The sequence below is a fragment of the Odocoileus virginianus genome, chromosome 5 (genome assembly GCF_023699985.2).
Source record: "Odocoileus virginianus isolate 20LAN1187 ecotype Illinois chromosome 5, Ovbor_1.2, whole genome shotgun sequence".
In the NCBI taxonomy this organism is placed as follows: Eukaryota; Metazoa; Chordata; class Mammalia; order Artiodactyla; family Cervidae; genus Odocoileus; species Odocoileus virginianus.
The window spans coordinates 40,462,155-40,479,003 of record NC_069678.1 but is presented as its reverse complement, the minus strand read 5'-3'; the positions used below and the strand labels follow the sequence as shown (position 1 = coordinate 40,479,003).

Below are 16,849 nucleotides of genomic sequence, written 5' to 3'. Positions count from 1 at the left end.
AAACAATCTGTCAAGGATTTCTGCATAATTTAAAGCAAAGGCCAGTATACTTTTTCTGTAAAGGGTCATACAGTAAATATTTTCAATTTTGTGGGTTATACAGCCTTTGTCATACTTAACTCTGTCACTGTTGCATAAAAGTTGCCATAGAAGATATATAAGCACTTGGCTTGTCAGTGTTTCAATAAAACTTTATTTACAAAAATAAGTACCAGAATAGATTTGGCCTATGGGATGTAGTGTGCAAACCTATGATATAAAGCATTTTAAAACATCAAATGCCTAATAAAAACTAAACTCATTAGTGGGACATCTGTGTGTAGGATGCAACAATATGGAGTTGGATAAAAATTATGTTTGTTTGTTTTTTCCCCCTTAGCAGTGCTGGATAAAATTTATGTGTTTTTTTTTTTTCCCTCATGGCACCAAATGTACACTATAATGTAAAATAGCAAACAATGAAGTAATAGGTTAAAGATACTTGATGAATAGAAATACTTAGCAAAATAAAAAAGCAATTTAAAAAATAGTTTGGTGGTACAATAAGCTGTTTCCAAAGACGGCCTCCCAACAATTCTCAGGCCTGTACACACGTCACAAATGGAGTCTGTTTTCCCCCCTCTTGAATTTGAACGATACAGTGTAGTGAAAGAGTGATCCTAGACTGGTTCCAGACCTAGGCCTTGGGAGACCTAGAAGGTTCTGCTTTCCTCTCTTAGAAACCATATGAGAAATCAAATTACCCTTCTGAGGAAGGAGACTTAGCCATATCCTAGCTGTTTGAGCCTCTCACCTGAGGTGCTAGACCTGTGGGCCAGTTGACTTTCAAGTCACAGGCTTGTTCCCAGGTGAATACAGCTGAATGAGTAACCCTAGCCAATACAACATCATGATCCAAAGGGATACAAATTGAAACTACTTTCACTTTGAGGGAATAAGCAAGATATATCCCAGACCATTTGGACCCCAGAAATTTCAGTGAGGTATCAGAACTCTCAATTGTCACAGAGTTTAAACCACCCTCCCCATCACCCTCAAATCATATGTGTTCTTTCCAATTTGTTTTAGTTTTCTTTTGTTGTTTTATCAAACTTAGTGGTTTGAAACAACACTGTTTTATTTGTTCTGAACTTCAGGCAGGGTTCAGCTGGGTGTTTTTTTTGGTCCATGTGGCAATACCTGGGGTCTCTCAACAAGTTGCAACCAGATTGTTGCTGAAGTTGAACTATCCATGATGACTTTATATGTCTAGTGACTTGGTGGGTTCACTTGAAAGGCTGACTTCTTCCCCCTCTATCTATGTGGCTCTCTATGTGATACCCAAGTTTTTCTCATGGCAACTGTACCCCAAGAGTAAGTGTTCCAAGCAACAAAGGCAGAAACTGCAGATCTATGGCCACATAAGTTACACAGAATCTCTTCCGCTGCATTTTGTTATCTAAAATACATCAGAGAGTCAGGCCAAATGTGAGGGATTCCACCTCTGAATGAGACAGTGTCAAGGTCCATAGCATCTATGGGAGACAATTTACTACACAAGGCATCTATGGTATGTGCTATTTCCTGATCATCAGGTCTTGTCAGCACAATATCATAAATAGAGTAGACAAAAGTGATGTCCCATAAGGTGATAAAATCATCATGGTTCCTTCACACTAAATTATTAGAAGGAGTGAAAGAATTATTAAAGCTTTACGTTAATAAATTCTCCTTCATTCTCTCACTTCCAAATGAAACTGAATAGTTTCAGTTGTTCCATGCATATTAGGATGAGTAAAAAACATTTGTTAGAGTGATATCTGCATATTAGGTGCTAAGAATTGCATCTAATTCCTAGGAATTGCTAGGAATTAACATTTTAGAGAACCCATTCATCTTCTACACAGGCCAAATGGCAAATTAAATGGGAGTGTGGTGAGAATCACCACCCTGCATTTTTTGAGTCTTTGCTATTGGCACTAATCACTAGAATTTCCCCAGGAATATGGTATTGCTTTTGGTTTACTCCTTTTGTAGAAAAGGCAGTTCCAGAGCTTCCAACTGGGCTTCCTATTTTAATAGCCATGAGTTAAGAAGCCAATGATAAGATATTGTAAATCTCCATTAAGGTGATGAAGTTTAGGTCTCTCTTCATCATATCTATCAATTTTTCATTATCATGTAGATTGTCCATCCATTTCACTGTAGGGGCACCATGATCAATTATCCACAGCTAAAGATGCCTCTCAGTCAAATGACTATAATTACTGCTCTGGCCCTCCTGCCTATCACCATAACCACAACTACCTCATCTCTGATGGTTAAGTGTGGTCATTTGACCTCTGCCATTTTTGGATTCTACTATGTGTATTAGGGAATTGGGGACCCCATTAAATGGCGTTATCTCCTAATTTCATCCCTAGGCTTAGAGGATAGCAGCTACAGTGCTGTGAAAGGATTCTGGCACTCCTCCCCACTATTTTCTCCATGCATCAGTGAAGAGAAGGTCTTTTGGGCCTTTTTAGGACATATTTGGAGGTGGATGACTGGGTCACACATGATAAACCTGTTCCAACTAGCCTATCTCCTTAAATCATTTAAATCAATCCTCTAAAACATCTTGAGAGAGTTCTAGCATTTCAACTATATTTAAGTGCAGGCCACCACTGAGTCCAGGCTTCAACCAAAAGACTAAGAAAATCTTTAGAGTCACCCCAGATGCTCATGATAAATCTATGGTCTCTGGTAAAGTATAGTCATTAAACATTTTTGTCTCATCAAAAATTGTATTCTTTCATGCCTGTTCTAACACGATTGGAATTCATTATCATATTCAATAGGTTTCTTCCAGCACAAATAAGCAAATTCTTGCTATGTTTTGTGTGAAAGCCTTTTCCTAGGCCAAACTTTTTACTTATGCTCTAGAATATACTGAGAGCCAACTCTGTAGGTCTATACTAGTCGTTCTTGACATCTTTTTTTCTTTTTTTGGAGTCAAAACTGGAGCTGTGGGAGGGTACTACCAGCACCTGGTGGGTAGAAGCCAAGGATGCTGCTAAACATCCTTAAATGAACAGGACAGCCCTCACATCAAAAAAATATATATATTTTTCAGGCTAAATGTCTGTAGTGATGACATTAAGAAACCTTGGTTCAAAATGGAGAATACAGAGGTCACTAGTCACCTATAGCTATTGAACATTTAAAATGTGACTATTTCAAATTGAGATATGCTTTAAGTGCAAAATATACACTGATTTTACATATTAAGTTGGCTTAAAACTCAATATTCAGAAAACTAAGATCATGGCATCCAGTCCCATCATTTCAAGGCAAATAGATGGGGAACAATGGAAACAGTGACAGACTTTATTTTGGGGGGCTCCAAAATCACTGCAGATGGTGACTGCAGCCATGAAATGAAAGATGCTTCATTTCAAGCCATGAAAGATGCTTCCTCCCTGGAAGAAAAGCTATGACCAACCTAAACAGCATATTAAAAAGCAGAGACATTACTTTGTCAACAAAGGTCCAACTAGTCAAAGCTAGTTTTTCCAGTAGTCATGTATGGATGTGAGAGTTGGACTATAACGAAAGCTGAGCACCGAAAAATTGAGGCTTTTAAACTGTGGTGTTAGGGAAGATTCTTGAGAGTCCCTTGCTTGCAAGGAGATCAAACCAGTTAATCCTAAAGGAAATCAGTTCTGAATATTCATTGGAAGGACTGACGCTGAAGCTGTAACTCCAATACTTTGGCCACCAGATGCGAAGGACTGACTCATTGGAAAAGACCCTGATGCTGGGAAAGATTGAAGGCGGGAGGAAAAGGGGACGACAGAGGATGAGATGGTTGAATGGCATCACTGACTCAATGGACTTGAGTTTGAGCAAGCTCCAGGAGTTGGTGATGTACAGGGAAGCCTGGCGTGCTGCAGTCCATGGGGTCACAAAGAGTCAGACACAACTGAGTGACTGAAATGGACTGAATAATATATTAATAATTTTATATTGAATACATGTTTAAATGATAGTATTTTGAATACATGGAATTAAATAAGATATATCATTATACTTTATTTTTATTATTTTTAATGTGGCTACTAGAAAATTTTAAAATATGTATATGGCTCACATATTTCTACTGGGTGGTACTGGTTTAGAAGGATAAAGAAATGATAACACTGAGTTATAAGAAGGTAAATTCCTCAGCCGAAGTTATTTCAGAATTTTCAAAAAAGACAGGACCAGCCTCATAAGACAGGGAAGGAGGAGTTTTTCAGAAAGCCCAAAGCTCTGTAAGGTCTGTGTATCAAGATGACAGAATGCACCCCAATGTTCATCACAGCACTGTTTATAATAGCCAGGACATGGAAGCAACCTAGATGACCATCAGCAGATGAATGGATAAGGAAGCTGTGGTACATATACACAATGGAATATTACTCAGCCATTAAAAAGAATTCATTTGAATCAGTTCTAATGAGATGGATGAAACTGGAGCCCATTATACAAAGTGAAGTAAGCCAGAAAGATAAAGACCAATACAGTATACTAACACATATATATGGAATTTAGAAAGATGGTAACGATAACCCTATATGCAAAACAGAAAAAGAGACACAGATGTACAGAACAGAATTTTGGACTCTGTGGGAGAAGGCGAGGGTGGGATGTTTCGAGAGAACAGCATTGAAACATGTATATTATCTATAGTGAAACAGACCACCAGCCCAGGTTGGATGCATGAGACAAGTGCTCGGGCCTGGTGCACTGGGAAGACCCAGAGGGAGCGGGTAGAGAGGGAGGTGGGAGCGGGGATCAGGATGGGAAATACATGTAAATCTATGGCTGATTCATGTCAGTGTATGACAAAACCCACTACAATATTGTAAAGTGGTTGGCCTCCAACTAATAAAAATAAATGAAAAAAAATAAATAAATAAAATGCCATATTACTCACTAAAAAAAAAAAAAAAAAGATGACCGAATTATCTAAGTCTATCCAAACAGCTTCACTACAGTTCTCAAGATCCAACTCCTCCTCAATCATTGCCTTAATTTTTCACCTTGTCAGTTTGTTTGTTCAACTTACTTTGTAACTCAGCTCTTCACAGTGTTAATATTTGATTTAGATATGTATGCTGGCTCAGCAGTAAAGAATCTGCCTGCAATGCAACAGACCACCTGCAATGCAGGAGATGTGAGTTTGATCCCTGGGTCAGGAGGTTCCCCTTAAGAAGGAAATGCAACCCACTCCAGTATTCTTGTCTGGGAAATCCAATGGACAGAGGAGTCTAGTGGGCTACAGCTTCCTGACCGCTGTGCTTAGTCACTCAGTTGTGTTCAAGTCTTTGGGTCACTGTGGACTGTGGCCCTCCAGGCTCCTCTGTCCATGGGATTCTCCAGGCAGAATACTGGAGTAGGTTTCCATGCCCTCCTCCAGGGGATCTTCCCAACCCAGGGATCCAATCCAGCTCTTGAGCTTATTGCATTTTTCTTTAAGCCTCTTAATACAGTGATAAAGATCAAACCCACCACATAATGTTTGTATTCTTCATTTCTGCCTTTCTCATCAAAGGCTTGCCTTTAAATAACTACTTATTTCCTGATTACCACAGGTCATTTTTAAACTGAGTTAAAATTTACATTCAATAAAGTGCACAAAACAGATATTAAATGTTCAGAACATGAGTTTTGATGATCAGATACACTGATAAAGCCACTACTTAAAACAAAGATTTAGAAACTTACATCAACCTAGAAAGTTTATTTGTATTCCTTTCCAGTTCATCAACCAGAACTACCTTCACTCCTTCTCACCACCTATGTGCACACCGAGATAACCATTTTCTAATTCCTGTCACTAGAGGTTAATTTTGCCTATCCTTGGTCTTTATATAAATGCAATCATACATTATATATTATTTTGTGTCTGGCTTCTTTCATTCAATATATATGTTTTTTAGATTCATTCATGTTCTTGCATATTTTAATACTTTGTTCCTTTTTATTTCTGAGTAGTATTCAGTTATATGAATATATCACAATTTATCAATTCTCCTCTTGATAGCTATCTAGGTAGTTTGCAGTTTGGGATTATTATAAATAAGGCTGCTACAAACAGTCTTGTAAAAGGCATTTTATGAACCTATTTTCATTTGTTTACCTTGAAGTGGAATTGCTGGGTCATGGGATATACATATCTTTAATTTTATAACAAAATGCTATATTCATCTTCAAAATGATTGTACCAGCAAAGTGTTAGAGTTCCAATTGCTTCACATTTTTGCCAATATTTTTTATAGTCACCTTTTTTTAAGCTATTTTAATAGATATGAAGTGGCATCTCATTGTGATTTTATTTTTCATTTCCCAGATAACTAATAATGTTATTGAGCACTGTTTTAATAGTTATGGGCCATATGTATATCTTTATGAAGTGTTATTCAAGTTTTTTGCCCACCTTTATTGGGTTGTCTTTTTATTACTGATTTGTGGGAGTCTTTTATATTTGTGTATCAAATATAATATGAATATTTCCTCTCAGTCTGAATTTCAGTTCAGTTCAGCTCAGTTGCTCAGTTCTGTCTGACTCTTTGCGACCCCATGGACTGCAGCTGACTCCATTCCTTGTGGGGGCCCTCTTCCTACTTTATCGCTAGATCCTGTCCTCCCAGGAGCGAGAAAGGAAACAAGCTCTCTCGTGTGTCTTTTAATGAGGGCACTAATTCTATAATATGGGGCCCTTGCTTATGACCTAATTATATCCCAAAGGCTTCACCTCCATATACCATCACATCCTTAAATATGAATTTGGGGAGAACACAAATATATAGTCTGTAACATTGGGCAACACGCCACCTGTTGTTGAAAGGAAGTCCTTGCCAGAAAACATTCGGAAAGGCAGCAACCCCAGTTTGGGACTAACTTGTTCAAGCTGGTTTTAGAAAAGGCAGAGGAACCAGAGATCAAACTGCCAACATCTGCTGGATCATCGAAAAAGCAAGAGGTCCAGAAAAACATCTATTACTGCTTTATTGACTATGCCAAAGCCTTTGACTGTATGGATCACAATAAACTGTGGAAAATTCTCCAAGAGATGGGAATACCAGACCACATGACCTGCCTCTTGGGAAACCTGTATGCAGGTCAGGAAGCAACAGTTAGAACTGGATATGGAACAACAGACTGGGTCCAGATAGGGAAAGGAGTATGTCAAGGCTGTATCTTGTCACCCTGCTTATTTAACTTATATGCAGAGTTCTTCATGAGAAATGCTGGGCTGGATGAGGCACAAGCTGGAATCAAGATTGCTGGGAGAAATATCAATAACCTCAGATATGCAGATGACACCATCCTTATGGCAGAAAGTGAAAAACTGAAGAGCCTCTTGATGAAAGTGAAAGAGGAGAGTGAAAAAGTTGGCTTAAAGCTCAACATTCAGAAAACTAAGATCATGGCCATCCAGTCCCATCACTTCTTGGGAAATAGATGGAGAAACAGTGGAAACAGTGGCTGACTTTATTTTTCTTTTGGCCTCCAAAATCACTGCAATTGATGACTGCAGCCATGAAATTAAAAGATGCATACTCCTTGGAAGGAAAGTTATGACCAACCTAGACAGCATATTTAGGAGCAGAGACATTACTTTGCCAACAAAGGTCCGTCTAGTCAAGGCTATGGTTTGTCCAATAGTCATGTATGCATGTGAGAGTTGGAGTATAAAGAAAGCTGAGTGCAGAAGAAGTGATGCTTTTGAACTGTGGTGTTGGAGAAGACTCTTGAGAGTCCTTTGGACTGCAAGGAGGTCCAACCAGTCCATCCCAAAGGAGATCAGTCAAGAGTGTTCATTGGAAAGACTGATGTTGAAGCTGAAACTCCAATAGTTCGGCCACCTGATGTGAAGAGCTGACTCATTTGAACAGACCCTGATGCTAGGAAAGATTGAAGGCAGGAAGGGAAGGGGACGACAGAGGATGAGATAGTTGGATGGCATCACTGACTCGATGGACATGAGTTTGGGTAAACTCCGGGAGTTGGTGATGGAGAGGGAGGCCTGGTGTGGTGTGGTCCATGGGGTCCCAAAGAGTCAGACATGACTGAGCGACTGAACTGAACTGAACTGAAACCACTGGAGATCAGGCTGGGAATAAGCATGAGATAAGGTTGAAATGCATTGTTACAATAACATAGTGATTAGTAGCAAGGGCTTTGAAAACATTCCATCTGCATTCATGTTTTCTAGTTGTGAGTCTTCAGCAAGTTACTTTATTTGTAGAACACATAGCCCTGACCTTGATAAATCCTGATTTCCCATAAGTAGGTGGTATTAATAAACAATGATTGTTTTAAGGTTCAAAGCACATGATATAAAATTAGAATGATTAGCTCTCTCTTTTTTTAAAGACTTAATTTTCTTAGAACATTTTTGGGTTCACAGTTAAAATTAAGAGGAAGGAACAGAGATATACTATATATTTTTCTGCCCTACACATGCATAGGCTTCTCCATCAGCAACACCTCTCACCAGATGGAACATTTGTGATGACTGATGAACCTCAGCTGATACATCATGATCACCCAGAGTCCATAGCTTAAATTAGGTTTCACTCTTGGTGTTGTGCATTCTATGGGTTTGGACAAATATATGACATGTATCACCTTTATAGTAAGATACAGAATATTTTCACTGCCCTAAAAATCCCCTGTGCTCTGCCTATTCATCTCCTCCCCCCAAAACCCTTAACAACCACTGATATTTTCACTGTTCCCACATTTTGGACTTTTTAATATATTTGGAATCATACCGTGTGTGGCCTTTTCAGATTGGTTTCTTTCACTTGGTAATATCCATTTAAGTTTCTCTGTGTTTTTTTCATGGTTTGATAGCTCATTTCTTTCTAGTGTTGAATAATATCCCATCGTCTGGATGTACCATAGATTATTTATACATTCACCTACTGAAGAACATCTCAGTTACTTCCAAATTTTGGCAGTTAGGAATAAAGCTACTCTAAACATCCATGTACAGGTTTTTATGTGGGCATATATTTTGAAATCCTTTGGGTAAATACTAAGGAAAGAGACTGCTGGATCTGATTATCAGTTTTCACCCAGATACTGTCCACAGAAGTTGACATCTTCAGACACGAACTTTTAATAAACAGAAGCAATTTCAATCTAATGGTACAAAGATGCTGTGTGGTAACAGAGAGTACAGACATTATTTTATTATTCTATCATTTCTAAATCTACCTACTAATATAATTAGAAATTAGGAGAGTTAGTTAACTATCTCAAGAACACTCCAAAAATAATGGACCCCCCAGGTGTCAAATATGAAGAAAAATATTCATAAGAAGATAGAATGTGGTCTTTGGAGGCAGAAGGCTAGTAACTCAGGGATACAAATATGAAATTGGCATAGTTACTATATTACTGTCAGTATATGCTTTAAGAATAGCTTAAAAAAGCTATAAGATTAACTTTGGTTTTTTTTAAATTTATTTTTGGCTTGTCTGCTATGGATGGGCATTTTTAAAACAGATCTTTTCCCTGCTAGCTTATTGAAATTAACATGATCCTTTTGTACAGAAAAGAAAATTACTTGCAAAAATTTTTTCAAGGAAATGAAAATGATATTAATTTGTTCATCAGAATATCATACATTTGCTTATTAAACCACTTACTGTACACGTTTTCAAACATTGACGTGCACTTTTTAGAAATGCCTTGGAAAAAGGAGCATCAGACACCACTTTCGACCTGTGGTGTTGGAGAGTCCCTTGGACTGTAAGGAGATCAAGCCTGTCAATCCTAAAGGAAATCAACTCTGAATATTCATTGGAAGGATTGATACTGAAGCAGAAGCTCCAATACTTTGGCCACCTGATTTGAAGAGCCGACTCACTGGAAAAGACCCTGACGCTGGGAAAGATTGAAGGCAGGGAATAACAGGGGACAAGATGGTTGGATGACATCACCAACTCAATGGACATGAGTTTGAGCAAACTCTGGGAGATGGTGAAGGACAGGGTAGCCTGGCGTGCTGCAGACCATGGGGTCGTAAAGAGTCAAACACGACTGAGTGACCGAACATCAACATTGCTATTTTCTGGAGAACATTTATCAGTTGCAAGATTTTTGGTGGGAAGTAACTGGATACCTAACTAATGATGGCTTGAAGAATCAGCGCTTACTTTACACAATAAGAAGCCTGGAGTTTGGCACTCCCTGGTCGGCTCAGCTGTCAGCAGTGTCATCAGCGACCTAGGTTCTTTCTACTTTTCAGCTCTGCCACACTTCACTTTTTGGCTGCCCTCGTCACCTAATGACCACAGAGACTTTCCCAACCTCTGTCCCTTACAGGAAAGAAGGGTAGGCTTTTTGTAGACATTTCTCTTCTTTTTCAGGGAGGAAAATCTTTTCTGTGAATGATCCCAACACCACCACTTCCTTCTCCTTCCTCTCTCTCCTGCTAGGAGACTACTCCTTAGATTATTGGCTGGGATCAGGTTACACAGTGCCCCAGTATGAGGGAGTCTTGGGAAAAGAAGCCTCAGATATTTCTGATTTCTGTTCTGCCAGCAAGAAAGAGAAGGAGGCTGACTATTGGATAGGCAACTAATAGTGTCCAAGCAGTTGCCACACACCAGAGGAAGGCCATAATTAATATGGATTAATATTTACTAGACTCTTACTCTGACCTAGACACAGTTTTAATCATTACTCGTACAATTTAAATTTTACAGATGTTGAAACTGAGGCGTGGAGATGTTTAATAGCTTACTGAAGGAAATGCAACCCACTCCAGTATCCTTGCCTAGAGAATACCATGGGCAGAGGAGCCTGGCGGACTACAATCCATGGGGTCACAAAAAATCGGACACAACTGAGCGACTAACACACAAGGCTATTCAGCCAGTAGAAAGCAAAGCTGAGATTTCAATTCAGGAAGCCTAACTTCAAAGCCCAATCACTTAACCATGTAACCACTGCTTCTACATAATTAATACAGTACAGGATTAAAGATGAATGCCAATAAAAATTTACAATTGAAAACAGAAGTGGTAGAAAATTTCAACATATCCTTAGACTCTGGGCTTTTAATATTTTGGCTTGATCCACTGCTTAATAAGCAATCTAGAGTGTGTGACTCATTGCTGTAGTTGATATTATGATAACTCATCCTCAGAGAGATAAAACATGTATGTGATATAATAACATTTAAGATAAATTATGACACTGGAAAAATTCTTTATTCTTTGTTAAGAAGATAAAGTGCTTCCTGAAAAGTTTCTTTTAAAACATTTGTCAGGTTTTCATAACCATTGTTTTAAAAATGCTCTTAATATCTTTATAATATGAGAATTTGATCTTAGCTAAAAATGTATCATTCATTGCACATTTTCTCCTTAAAATTATTGTGCTTTAATAACCAATTATAGGATCATATTAAAGAACTGATTGATTTTTTCCTTTTTCCTAGTTATATGACTCTAAAGAATCCCTACTCAAAAGACCCCCGTTACTTTCTAATAGAAAAAAAATTAAAATGGCTATGTAAGATACATACTAATAATTCTTTTTAAAAAATTACTCCCTAGCATTTTAGGAGAACAGAAAAAAGGAGAGAAGAAAGTTGCCATAATTGAGACCAAAAAAAAAAAAAGAATTGATAGGTAATAAGGAATAAAGGGTGCTTCCCTGGTGGGTCAGACACTAAAGAATCTGCCCACAGTGCGGGAGACCCGGGTTCAATCCATGGGTTGGGAAGATCTCCTGGAGAAGGAAATGGCAATCTACTCCAATATTCTTGCCTGGAAAATTCCAAGGACAGAGGAGCCTGGTGGGTTATGGTCCCTGGGGTTGCAAAGAGTCAGACATGACTGAGCAACTAACACTTCACTTCAAGGAATAAAGAAAGGAGATCTCAGTGTAAGCAGGGCCTTCACTGGAATTTTCAAGCAAGCTGCAGCCCAAACTCTTGAAATAATTACAATGGGAAGTTATTCAAGAAAACTTGGCTCAAGGTAGGTTGCTAGGAATTGTGGGATGGGGGATGAACTCTGAAAACTTATCTATGCCCAGCTAGTTAAAGAGAAAAGAGAAACTTTAGGAAATAGAAATGACATGTCACAGGAGACGTAATGGTAAAAGAATAAATGCTTTGACTTTGAATTTAGAGAAGATGGAGAGATGATTTGGAGTGGCTTTTGAAACCATCCAGAGACGAGTGGCTGAACCAGAATGATGTTTAAAAGCTCTCATTGGCCTGAATCTCTCATGGGGAGAAGACTAGGTATGTCTGTGGTTGAAGGGAAGCCCTTCTAATCCTCCACTGTGCCTCGTCTCTGAATGGTGGATCCAGAGGAGCAGGGCAGTGGCTCTGTATGAGGCCATGCAGGGATTTTTGTTGTAGCTAATTGGTTGGTTTTCCTTTAGAAAGTAAGGAAAAGAGAGAAAGGACAAGAGATGAAGATCCCTCAAAATAGAAAGAAGCTGAGGCAACTTGGGCACCAGGCTGCTCCATAGTTGTAGAAAATTATTTTTTAAATGCTGATGCCTTCCTTCAGTGATGTAAAAACTTTATTTGTTTTTTCTGTGACATAAATACCTCCTTAGTTTCCCCTATGAACTCTTCAATAAAATTTAAATTGCTCACAAACACAGAATATACATAGTTCTTTGGAAACTCAAGAACACTACATTTGAGCAATGTGAAGAACAGAAGCAACATGTGTGGATCTAGGGAAAAGGAGTTTCAAGATCAAGTGTGCAAGCAGTTGCAGAAGTCTTAGTCTTCCACAAGCCATGGAACTGACAGAGCTAAAAGCAAGTTACATGTAGGTCTCTTAAGAGCAAGAGAATTCCAGCTGACAATAACTGATAATCATATTGATAATAATAACTGTACCTACCATTTATAGCACACTTCTGGATAAGGCATAAAGAATCACAGCCTTATGTTACAAACATGGAGTATATTTTTATGTCATTTAAATACAGGTAACTATAGATCTCAGGTTATTTTCATGTTATTGTTTCCCAGTTAATCTCTTCTGTTGTCAGTCAGCATCATGCTAGGTACTTTTGGGCAAAAAAGTATTCCTTGATTCCTCTGTTGATAAGCATACCAACTGAAAGGCTTTTATTTCATTTTCGTAGCAAAAATATTTAACTGAGAGGGGAAAGGCTAAAAGAAGACAGCCAAAACTGTTGTCTGAGCTCTGTCCTTTTCAAATGCATTCAGCAGTAACTCGTTTGCTGGCCCCTGCTACACCTTTGCCTTCTCACAAAAAGTCTTAATGGTCAGATCATGTCACTCCTCCACATTCACCATTTCCTATTTCATGGGTAAACTCTAGTCTTTCCCACAAGCTCTGGCTGAATGAAAACAAATAGGTTGCCAGGTATTTCTCCAGCAAAAATGGGTTGATTTGGGATTGACAGAGAACTGCAATTTGGGATCGGTAATGATGGTGAATAACGTGCAAGTCCCCCACAGTTGGGTAAGGAGAAACTTTGAAGAGAAGAAAAGGAATTTGGGAGAGCTAGAGTAAACCTAGAATTCTCGGCTTTTCATCGGCTGAGTCCTTGGCAGGAAAAGAACAGTCTTCTTTTTCCTGCTGGGCTCAGCTGTTGTCTCAGGATGTGAGAGCCACCCCCTCCCTCCCGAACCCCAACCACTTCTGGTCTCCCAACTTTATTTAATTGAGCTTTCTATTTATTAAATTTTACAGCTGCAAGCTTTATGTGATCTATGTTCTAAACACAGTTCCCTCCAGTTCATAGCGTCTCCATTGCTCTCTTCAGGGTGCATTTCATTCCAAGCACTCCCCCACTTCAGGGTCTTCTCTCTTGCCCTTCTATCAGTCTGCGCTACTTTTCTCTCATGTGGTCAAATGGCTCCTGCCCCAATCCTGACAGTCTTACCTGTGAGGCCTTGCCCAACCACATGATACAAAATAGCAAACCTCTCTCATTGGCCTCCTCCCCATTACCTGATTTCTTACTCTTCATATCCCTTTCACTAGATATCCCATCATGTGTGTTTCCTTAGTCTCTCTCTCTCTCTCTCTCTCCCCTACTGTTAACTCTCTGAGGACAGACTTGGTCCATTTCATTTCCCATCCAACATTTAGAAGAGTGTCTGACATCTAGTAGAAACATGGTTTCAAATTTCCAAAAGATTTACTGAGGTACATTTGAAACAATTTTATTTTTGAGTGAGTAAATGAATGAATGAATAAGCAAGTGAAAAAAGAAAAAATTAAGGAAGCAGTTCCTTGTTTAAATAAGGTATATCCTTAGAAATTACTTGCTTGAGGCTACATGCAGAGATCAATAAAACAATCTTATCATGGCTCACATAATGATTAAAAAGAAAACAGATTGAATTTGAGGCAAGAGCTTTAATAATAGATGATTGTGGCTTTTGAAAATCTAAAACCTGAAAGATTAAAGCTTAGGCAGGCAGTCCAAGGTGCTTTAAGGAGGAGGTGAACATTCTCACTCATGCTTTCCATAAGCCTTGTACCACAATGTATCTTACCCAAGAACTGGCCTTTCCTTAGGTCTGGAACTAATGATCACACAGTACAATGTCCGACAGAAATGCTTTTCTTAGACTCTATGTTAATGATTATAATTGTAACAAATCTTGCCTGGGAACCTATTTCTCAAGACTTGTACCCCTGATGACACAGCAACAGTATTATCTTGCCCAGAGACTTTGCCTGGAACCCATTCTCCCTGGTTAATTTTGTGCCAAAGTTATCTCAGGATGATGCCTTGGGAAAAGGTCTGGTGGAACTCTTACAACTTTGAGGTATTCTCTATATCTATTCTCAGCAGCTAGTTGGAAAGTATACAAGGTCCTACTTAAACTAGTGAGGTGGCTACGCTCCTGCCCCCTTCTGATGTCTGTGTCAGAAGCTTTTTCTGTCACTTTCACTTTAAATAAAATCTACACAAAGCTCTGCGTGACTGAGACTGTCTCTGGTCCCAGAGTTAAATCTTCTCCCTTAGAGATCACGAATCCGGTGGCACCGTTCACTGCTTGCCGCATAAGCTATCATCTTGGGGGCTTTCCCGGGATCTTCAAGACAAGGTAAGAATATTCAGAGCTGAGACTCTCTTGCTCTTTTACTGTAAAGTCTCTACTAACTCAGAAGCATAAGGACCAAACTTCTTTTGCTGGTCAGCCTTTTCTGGTCTCTCTGACCATTTCATAACTGCTTGGGGAATTAAAGCTACTAACCTAGTGTGCCAGATTGTAGACTTTCAGGGGACTTGCAATCCATGCTGTTATTGTGTTTTTCTAGCCAGACTCTCATTCCAAGTTTTACAGGACACTGCAGGCAGGAACACATTAGCGAGCTCTAGCTCCAGGGACATCTCTAACTGGAAATCATCATCCTGACCCCAGAGACCCAGAGGCAAGTTCTTATCATGGCTACGCCTCCAGACTATATGGATGGAGGCATTGCTAGTAAGCATGAGATTCCTGAGGACACAGTTTGGGGAACCTCAGATTTGGGCAGATTGGAAATTCAGCGGGCTTCTTCCCTTGTAGTGCTAACTCTTAGAGGACCAGAGAAAGCCCTCCAGTGGCTCTTGTCTCAATTCCTTAGATATTCTTTTTGTACAATCTGCCGGACAGGAATAGAAATATTGACCTTGACACACCATGAACATGAAAGATTACTTTTTTCCCTCTCAGGCCAGCTCTCCATCACTTCCTTTGTTATCACATAAACTGGTGTGATGACACTCAGAAGGGACATCTTGGGTTTTTGTTCATCCCTTTATGACTTACCACTTCTACTGCAGTCAGGAATATGCTCGGGAATGTTCACAGGCATACAGAAGAAGGATGTTTCCCCCTAGCAGTCTTAGCTTGGGAGACATTCTGGAAGGTTACTCTGCTCCATCCCCAGGGGGCACCAGAGAAAAAGGGGAAATCAAGCCAAAGTTTTAATGGTGAGGAACTGGGTATCAATCTGGGATGCCATCAGGTCTACCCCTGGTGTACCTCCACCAGTAGGACACCTGCGTCAGTAACAGACGGGTTAACTCTGGCCAGGGAAGGAAGCTTAGGTGGAATACCTGTCTCTGCCCCCATCTAGAGCAGGGAGGGACGCCTGCAGTAGAAAAAAGCCACAGCACTCGGTACCGCTTTTTTCTCTTACAGATGGGAGCCTGCAGTTCCAGAGCCACCCCTTTGAATTGTGTATTGAAAGACTAGGATGTTTGATCCCCAGGGCCTAGAAAGGCCCATATATACAGGCTCTCTTTGCTTTAAGAAAGGACCTCACCTTCCCTGAGAGACAATCCCTGCTGGGACAACACCTTATCAGTCAGTCCACCCCTGTCATCAGAGCCAATTTGAACACATTTTGGTTTAACTTTTAGCTATGAAACTATAACTACAAAAAGGAGAGATGACATTTCTGACACTAAATGGCCATGATATTCTTTAGACTCTGGAGAAAACTGGTTAAAATGAAATCTTTTTGAAATTGCAAAATTGTTTCTTTTTGCATGTGCAATTAGGAAAAAGCTGACTTTTTTTTTCATTTATTTTTATTAGTTGGCGGCTAATTACTTTACAATATTGTAGCGGTATTTGCCATACACTGACATGAATCAGCCATGGATTTGCATGTGTTCCCCATCCTGAACCCCCCTCCCACCTCCCTCCCCATCCCATCCCTCTGGGTCATCCCAGTGCACCAGCCCTGAGCACTTGTCTCATGCATCCAACCTGGACTGGCGATCTGTTTCACACTTGATAATACACATGTTTCAATGCTATTCTCTCAGATCATCCCACCCTCACCTTCTCCCATAGAGTCCAAAAGTCTGT

General features: G+C 39.5%; 1 protein-coding gene across 1 annotated transcript in view; it reads left to right on the top strand.

Annotated features, from left to right (window-relative positions):
* The first annotated feature begins 14,788 nt into the window (after nucleotides 1-14,788).
* The window catches only part of CLCA2 (chloride channel accessory 2), a 58,376-nt gene continuing 56,315 nt past the window's right edge, over nucleotides 14,789-16,849 (top strand). Inside the window, exon 1 of the mRNA XM_020877262.2 lies at nucleotides 14,789-15,091. Coding sequence (XP_020732921.2) covers nucleotides 14,901-15,091 — 191 coding nt within the window. The 5' untranslated portion in view covers nucleotides 14,789-14,900. The remainder of the gene's footprint in view (nucleotides 15,092-16,849) is intronic.